Here is an 8,829-nt window from a genome sequence, read left to right on the forward strand (position 1 = left end):
GGGCTTATATATAAAATGAAGAAATGACTTGTTCTTACCCTCATTAATAAAGAATATATTGTAGCGTCTGTTAAGATGTTGAAGAAGATGGCGACAGATTGCCAGCAAAAATTGCCCTTTTATTAACAATTAAATGGCTGTGGTGCGCCGCAACCAAAACAAAACAGTAACAACAACGAGACTGACGAGAGGGAACCCGGCACGCTTGATGCCGAAATCACCCAACTGTTCAACTCAGACACTGAAGGAGGAATTTGATGGATTGGTGGAAGAAGAATGATTTAAAATGTGAGGGTATTTTTCTGTATTTGTTACAACTGAACAATATTCTGAGCTATTGTGAATGAGTTGAATAAAGTTCAACTTACCTGACGCTCTTGTTTCGCTCTACGTATGTTTTATCATGCGCCTTATAACCCGGTGCGCCTTATGGTCCGCAAAATACGGTAAAGAAGGAAATACCTGGGAATACCTGGGAGAGAGGTGATAGACACGGCTGTGAAGAGCGATGTATCAGTTACAGTTCCCCAAACATGTTTAAAAACACGTGTAAACAGTGCCTGTGTGTCCTGTTATGATGAGTTATCAGTTTTTATAAATATACATTTAATTACAGCTTATAGAGTTTTACTATTTAATATGAGTGGAGAGTGTGAACCTAAAGCTTTTTATAGGACATTTAATCTGGTTTAATCTTCACACTCACTTCTGCTTTGAGTCAGCTGGAACGCCGTGGTCCAAGATCTTTTTTATAATTATAAACTACAGGCTATTGTTTGCATTACAGTGATATATTTATCTGCTTGTAATAAAAAAAAAAAAAACTGATGATGACCTGTTTGTATATGTCTGTATATGTGCGGCAGCAAATGCAGGTTTTATTTTTCATGTTTAGCCATTAAAATACAGAAAACATCACAAATACACCTCAGGTCTTTTTGTCATGGCAGAGAGTTTGGTTCATCATCTTTATGTGACTGAAACTGAAGCAAAACAGTCAAAATATGGACTTAAAATAGTCTAAATGTTACCACTAGATAGCAGCATTATCATAATGAAACAAGAATAATATTCATCTGTACGTTTGTAAACTTTGTGAGCATTTAAGTTAAAGATAATGTAGATAATGCTTCAAACATGCACCTGGAGCCATTTCAAGACGGCTGGACTTGCTTCATTATTTCCCTATTACATGACAATAGGTCTGTTCCCCAGTATTTGTTGTTCAATATGTATTTTTATCAAATTTTAATGATATATTAGGCAATGCTTTAGAGGTTTTTTGCGACTAAATTTTTTACATCTGTATGACTCAAATAACTTGTCAGGATTTAGAAATACTTTTAAATTCATGTCTATGTTTACTCCTCTTTATTGATGGCATCCCAAGCCAGGAAAAGTTATTTATTTATTTATTTATTGAGAAATTGAGGGATGTGGTTTTCCTCCAAGTTCGCTGACATAAACCTGATTGTGGTTTAAAACAGGGAGCAAAGCAGGCGGATGTTTTTATAATCAGAAACGCTTCTTTGTTTTGTTGCAGTTTATTTATTATTGAGAGGGGGGGCGATCTGTGGAGAGGTATGATTATATCGATTAACATAGAATTTTCAGGTGAGCCACGACTCCTTGGTTTCAAATACAAAACCTACGTGTCGACGAGGATGGGATTCGAACCCACGCGTGCAGAGCACAATGGATTAGCAGTCCATCGCCTTAACCACTCGGCCACCTCGTCTGATTACACACAAATGAATATCCACTCCAGCCTGCAGGACTTCTACGCAGTGTGAAGTGAAGCGCTCATCAACGTGTTTCTGCAAAACCTGCAGCGGGGACGAAGCCCGGAGTTAAACTTTCCTCAACTTAGCAGCTGTCAGCGGGAGTGAAGGAGATTCTCGACCCACACGAGTGGGTGGGAATACGGCGACAATCACCTCCGTGTCGACTAAGCGGTTTTCCGCGAGCTAACAGATCTAAATGTGTGTCCGTGGGATTTTAGCCTTACTATCACAGCTCAAACTGTGACTAATCATCAACCAACAACGTGTAAACGAAGCGCTGTAACGTGTTTACACCGGTAACCGGAAGGCAACAGGCGGCGCAGGCACACGCAGTACAAACGTCTGTCCACCAGATGGCGATAAAGACCATCATTTAACATGAGAAGGGCGAAAATAAATGGCATCTAATGCCTGCATATCCCATATGTTGCGTCCTTATTTAATTATGTAAGGATATATATTGCAGTTGTTCTGTGGCTGCTTTGTTGCACGTGACCACAAAACTCATGACGTGATATATGAGGTCATGCAGACCTTACAGTGACCTTATTTTGCCTGTTTGATCATTTAATTTCTTGTTTCCATAATCTGCAGTCATGACTTGCATTCATACACCTGATATTTATTCGTGTGGTTTCAATATTCCATCCTAGTCATGTGTTTTAATCCAGTTTATATTCTTCTGTTTATATGTGGTGTTATAACTATCCCAGATTGCAGGTTAAAGCAGCCAAACGTTCCAGTCTAGTGAATCACAACGCAGAAGACAGACAGAGGGGATCGAACATTTATTTACCCTTATTAAAAGTTACAATAAAACCATTAACATCTTCAAACGATAGCAAAATAAAGAGAACCAAAAATATTGGCCAAAACATATTTACAGAGACAGTTTGCAGATAAAAAGCTCACATTTTTTTTTTTTTTTACACAATCCCAAACCCTGCGTCATAAATTCTGAAATGTGAACACTGCAACACTCAAGAAGCTCGAATGTGGTTTTAGCCAGAAAAAGAATCAAAATGCACGAACAAAGACATCTTTTTCCACTTCCCCTCCTCGATGTTCTCCTCTCTATACATGACAAAATACTTGAAATTTGGGGGTAAAACATAGGAATGTAGAATTCTAAAAATTAATAAGATGATCTGAAAGGTTTGTGTGTCCGTATATCAGTCATTTCGAGTGAAGGAGATGGTCTGCCCCGCTCTGCCAACGGTGACAATTTTTAGATCCCAAAAAGATGAGAAAGAAAAATAAGATGTTATAGGGCTGCCACGCTGTTTTAAAGGATGCTTCTCCATGAATTGGGAAAATAAGTCAGTATTCCTGATTCGCTCCACATCCAATCCATTACCTTCGCTGCACGCCAGTCCCTGTGTGTACCATGAGGGGGCGACACCAGCCAACGCTTTCATCATGAGAGGGCCCGGTGAGTTTCCGTCTGTCGAAGAACTAATAAAAGGCAGTGAACTGGTGGTTGAATCAGCAAACGTGATATATCCTTTGTCTTCTTTTGTAGTTTTGTTTATAACTTTAAGAACGTGGCACAAGTCTCTCATATATATTTTTATATACTTTAATCTTGGAAAATCAGTTCAGGTGCCGTGCTGGAGTGCAGTCACTCTGCCTTGGCCTCGCCCTCGGAGGCTGCGGGTGTCGTGCCCTCGGCGGGGGCCTCCTCGGCCGGGGCATCCTCTGTCGGTGGGGCCTCCTCCTCGGCCTTGGCCTCTCCCTCGGGTGCAGGAGCAGCCTCAGCGGCCTCGCCCTCTTTGGCCTCGGCGGCCGGCGTCTCCTCTTTGGTTTCCTTGGCCGCATGGCCGTTCTCCTCGGGCTTGTCCTCGGTCGTGGGGGAGGTGGCCTCCTCCTTGCCCTCCTCGCTGCCCTTCTTGTTCTTCTTCAGCGAGATGCCCTTAAACTTGAAGGAGTTCTTCAGCGAGAACTTCTTCTTCTTCTTGCCCTCCTTGGCAGCCTCGCCCTCCGCTTTGGCGGCCTCGCCCTCGGCCGCAGGAGCGGGCTCGATGGCGTCCCCGGCGCTGGTCTCGCCCTCCTTGGCCGGCTCGGCCGTTCCGTTTCCATCTGCGGCCGCCACTTCCCCGTCGGGCTTGGCTGAAACGTCACCATTGGTTTTGACATGGCCGTTCTCCTGCAGGGACAAGGACTCGTTAGTCTTGGATTAAAATAACCGAGGTGTAGAAATGGAGAATTATTTATACATAATGAGATGAGCACACTGTAAACACATCCAAAGACATGTGACAGATTAGCATCAGCCCATTTATTTCAACAGTTAATCCATGTTATTACTGAGGAGAGCAGCTTGCCCCCTCTGGTGAAGGGGAGGAGGATTCAACAGCTGTCTGCGTTACTCTGAGCTGCCACACGGGGGCAGTAGAGCTACATCAAAAACATCAACACCGCCAGCAAGTTGGGGAACAAAGGAATCCCCGTGAAACCTGGTTGGTGCTCTCATCCAAGAGCTGCAGCCTACATCTACAAGCCAGTGCGCAGAAAAAGCCAGAACCAGCTCGTCTACCACACTCATGACAAGGAGGAGTGAGTGTTTTTAAATTCTCGAAGTGGGTCACATGAGTTCATCTGGGCGTCACTCTCATCACGCATATCCAGATCAATTAATTCTCCCATCAATCACACGCCAGTAATCGAAACCCATAATTCACTTCTGTAATATTTAAATTGGTTAAACTGCACGCGGAAAGCCCGCTTCAGTGTGTGTGTGTGTGTGTGTGGTGAAGGGGGGTTTAACAGTCGGGGGAAATGGGGTCAGAACTGGCGCCTGTGCGCGCTTTGTTTGCAACTCCGCAAAATGCGCCTCCAGCAGCGCGCATTTGCATCCTTTGCACCGCTCGCCTCGCATCTTTTGTTCGACGCGCAGAGCGACGATCCGCCCGACTGCGGCCAACTCATGACAGAAAACACGGTCAAAACTCACACCCGGACCCGAATCTGATATTTCTGCGTGAAAGCTGCGGGTAAATTGCCCCCGTGTGAGCAGCAGACGTTATTAACAAAAGCAGGCTGGCATCAGCGCGCGGCTCGACGGCTGCTCTGCTGGAGGTCTCCTGAACCCCCCCCCCCCCTTCCCCCCCTTTAAAGATACATTCATTTTGAATTGGTCCCCTGATCGCTCTGTAAGAGCCCCGACATGGAAGAGCAACAGCTACCCTCCCATCGCTGCCCCGCCGTGGTACCCATGCTGCCAGTGGGCGTTGGGTGCCATGTGGCTCCCCGCTGACACTCGGGCGCACCGGGCCCGCTTTACTCACCTGCCCGTTGGCTTTCGCAGCAGCAGGGTCGGCGGCGGCTTTCCCCTCAACAGCCACTCCACCCTTGGACAACTGGGCTCCCATTTTTTTCCTTTCTTTCCTTTAAGAACAAAAAAAAAGAAAATCGAAAAAGAAAACCCTCAATGAGTTTTTTGAGATTTAAAAATCCAGCTCTGGGATAGGCGAGAGCTTTCCCCCTAAAAGAAAAGAGGCGCAAATCCGGTCCGATCTCCTTCTCCCTTACAAAGGTTTGGCGATGAGACGACCCCCCCTTTAGCGCGTGTGAACCCCACGGAGGCTGAGCTCAAATTAAAGGATGGCAGGGTGACGGCTGTGAGTATTTCAACCGCGCCTCAAAAATCGACCGGAGGCTCCTCCCCTGGGCGTGGCGGCCGGGCTTTGTCCAATCTACAGCGGGGGGATGGGCCTCCTCCTCCGGTCTGACACTGCAACAGTCTGCCGCTCAGCTGGAGGATCAGCAGGACTTTTTCCAGCTGCTTCAAATGTCTGGAAGATTTTGAACAAATTTGAAACTTTGTTCACTTTATTCTCCCCGGTGAGTCATCTATCATGGAGATGTGAGTTCATCTGTTCTGAAAAATTAAACATTAGCCTATAATTGTGTTTCAAAATGAAGAGGACCTGGACAGGTCTGAGCAGAGAAGTTAATTAAAGGTAATGGACAAGCAGGAGAAATATAGTGCTAATAAAAGTCCTCGATATGTGACCCTTACAGAAGGTCGTCAGAGCAGATTCTGAGATTAAAATAAAGTTTGATCTTTGATTTTATTAGTTATGAAGTTATAATTATTTTTCTTGCTCTAATTAAAAAGTTAAATAGAAAATGATTATCTCCTGAAGTTGATTTTTTGATCCATAAACCCCCCCCCCCCATGCACTTGTTTAATTAACTGTAAAGATTATTCCATTAACTGTGGGGGAAAAAGTCACAGTAAACATATTTTTATCAGTGTTTATGACTAAAGACAAATAAAAATGAACATAAACCCTTCATAAATTTGTGCATTAAAGAAAGTAAAACAGATGAAAGAGCATTCAGATGTCGGATAATAGTTCAGTCATTTTATTCCAGCAACGGCAAGAAAACAATTACCCTGAACCTGCAGCAGTGAGAGGAGTTCACACATTTTTACACAGGCAGTAAACATAAATCCATGTGCGGATCGGGAAGTTACAGTTGTAGCTAAAAGTCTGGAAATGTTTAACCAAAGACTTGGTAGCAGGAGAAACTGTCAGCTAAAGCTCTGAATTGAACTGAAGCAGATTTAAGTATAGGTAAACAGGTAAACAGTGATGGTCACTAGTACTGAGTATCAGGCAGCCTCATGTTTGCAGTAATAAGCCAGCAGTTATGGATCAATGGTTCTGCAGCCATAACTGATGAATGGTGAGTGCGATCACTGGGAGAACATGGGAATCTGAAATGAGACTTTTTAACATGTGACATGTTTTTAATGAAGAGGTTTTTGAATCCGTTCGAAAAGGTTAGATTATCCCAAACATCTCTCTGAGGTGTCCCACACAGTTTTCCTCTTTATCTGCTGTTCACACTCCCAGCAGTGTCCTTTATCTCAGAAGAGGCCCTCTGCAGAAGCCGGTGATCAGAGAACAACAGTACATCAATGAGCAGCGAGGAATTTTAATGGCCTGCTCTGGAATCTGAGCGACAGGGCCCGGCTTTCCGAGAGAAAACTCGTTATGCAACGCGCAGAGCACTCGGAGGAGACTTCGCGATGGCACTGAGGCCGCTTTGTCGCCGGCACAGACAGCGAGACAGTGAATCAGACTGTCAGCCATTAATGAGGGCTCGCTGGCCAGAACAGTGCATCCCACGGTCGCAGCGGTGACGCTGCATTTTTTTTTTTCCTGAGAGGTCAGGGGTCATATGTTTTAAGCTGAGTGATGAGAGCCAGTGGATGGCTTCTATATCCTGCAAACATGCATTTATATCCAAACTCCCTCCTTTAAAACCTCTTTGTGAAATTTCCTTTCCCATCATTTATCCCACAGATGAACCCATGTTAACATGTATCCCCTTCTCCTGCTTCAGTAAGTAAAATTTATGATTTCCTCTTTCTTTTGGAGCATCCCTTCGTGGGTCCATCTCTTTCTCCCTGCGCACCCATCAGAAAATCCCCCCTCCACACAAACACACACACGTCACAGCTGTGGTATGCGAGGCATGCATACGCCACCCAGAGAATGATCCCCAGCCATTTGTGGGCCGTGCTTCCCAGAGTGGAATACCGCCCGAGGGGTTCAACATCTACACCTCTCCTCCCCTCCTAACCAACCTACATACATTCTCCTAAACTGAGTCAAGAAAGAGCGACACGTGATGTTTTTAAAAGCCCCAGTCTCACCTTTCAGTGCACACATGGCTCAATTATGGCTGTTGGGTGGGACGCAAGACTCCTGCTTCAATGAAGTATTTGATTTCAAACGGATTTCTCCTGGTTTGATCAGAGTGAGATGTCCAGTTCAAGTCAATTCATCCATTTTCTTCATTTTCTTATCCTGTTCAGAGTCGGAGCCTGGAACAGGAGGACTGGAGCCTACCCAAGCTGTCATAGGATGACAGGCACCATCCACAGGTTGCTAGCCTGTTGCACTCACATCCACACCTATCAGCAATTTGGAATCACCAGTTTACCTAACCCCACTAACTGCATGTCTTTGGACTATGGGAGGAAACCAGAATACCAGGGAAAAGCCACAGACACGGGGAGAACATGCAAACTCAACACAGAAAGGCCCAGGCCAAGGTGGAGTCACACCCACACTTTCTTGCTGTGAGGCAACAGTGCTAACCGCCATGCCACTGTGCTGCCCCTCAATTCATTTCAATTCAATTCCACTTTAGTTATATAGCAAAAAATGTAAGCAACAGTTGCCTCAAGGTGCTGAAGGCTCTCAAATAATAAAGAGAAATCCCCAACAATCAGACAGCTTCCTATGAGCTGCTCGTACTCATGAGTGTTGGACAGTAAATAAAACTAAACAGGACATTTACAGAGAAATAGGTACAAACATTAGGACAGGTGTACCTGCGGCTGATTGGAAGCGTTGTGTGAATTATATTCAGTCTGCCATCAACCGTTTGCAACCAAGGGAAGAAAAAATTGTTTTAAAAATAAATAGATAAAAATATTAAAATAATGAAGATGCCCGGAGGCCTCGGAACTGGAGCGATATACAAACAAGCCACAGTCAGGCAGCTTAGCGGGGCGAGGGTCAGGCAGGATTTATTTCTGATGTGATGAAGGTCAGAAAGTCACTCGCTGCAGAAAAAATGTGTTTAACCAGGTGACAACAGTCAGCTTTAATTTGGAAAAAAGAAACAAATGTAAAAATTTCCACATTCTTCTTGTTTTACATTTGCATGCTTTTTTCATGCAGCACTTTGGAACAAACAGGAATGACACAAATGGGAAAACTTTGAAACAATGTGGGACGGGGGTGTCGTCAGGTTAACTGCCCCTTGGGGCCTCCTGCTATCACACCCTGCTCAGTCTTGCCTAGATTACATTGATACCAGGGTTTTATCAGGGGTGAGAGCAACGACTGTAGCTACAGCTACTCCCATTATTGTAATGCAATTATTAATTTAATCAACATCTATTTAACCAGGTGAAACTCTGGGGTTTAATAATCTCTAACATACTGCAGGCAGCAGTAACCATGCATATTTTCCAGTGTGAGCTTTCTTTTGGGGGGGGTGCTTTGGGGGGGGTGCG

The 8,829-nt window shown here is 44.6% G+C and overlaps 1 protein-coding gene and 1 non-coding gene across 2 annotated transcripts; both read right to left on the minus strand.

The window, feature by feature from the left end:
• Positions 1–1,656: 1,656 nt before the first annotated feature.
• On the minus strand, positions 1,657–1,738 carry trnas-gcu (transfer RNA serine (anticodon GCU)). Its single transcript has one exon. It is a non-coding gene; the product is annotated as a tRNA-Ser (tRNA).
• An 819-nt stretch (positions 1,739–2,557) lies between these two features.
• On the minus strand, positions 2,558–5,406 carry marcksl1a (MARCKS-like 1a). The gene is made up of 2 exons (XM_030719014.1): positions 5,072–5,406; positions 2,558–3,930 (listed from the first exon to the last, which is right to left on the minus strand). The coding sequence occupies exons 1-2, from the start codon at positions 5,153–5,155 to the stop codon at positions 3,406–3,408; spliced, it is 609 nt and encodes a 202-aa protein (XP_030574874.1). The 5' UTR covers positions 5,156–5,406; the 3' UTR covers positions 2,558–3,405.
• Positions 5,407–8,829: the final 3,423 nt, after the last annotated feature.

The sequence above is a fragment of the Archocentrus centrarchus genome, chromosome 22 (genome assembly GCF_007364275.1).
Source record: "Archocentrus centrarchus isolate MPI-CPG fArcCen1 chromosome 22, fArcCen1, whole genome shotgun sequence".
Taxonomy (NCBI): domain Eukaryota; kingdom Metazoa; phylum Chordata; class Actinopteri; order Cichliformes; family Cichlidae; genus Archocentrus; species Archocentrus centrarchus.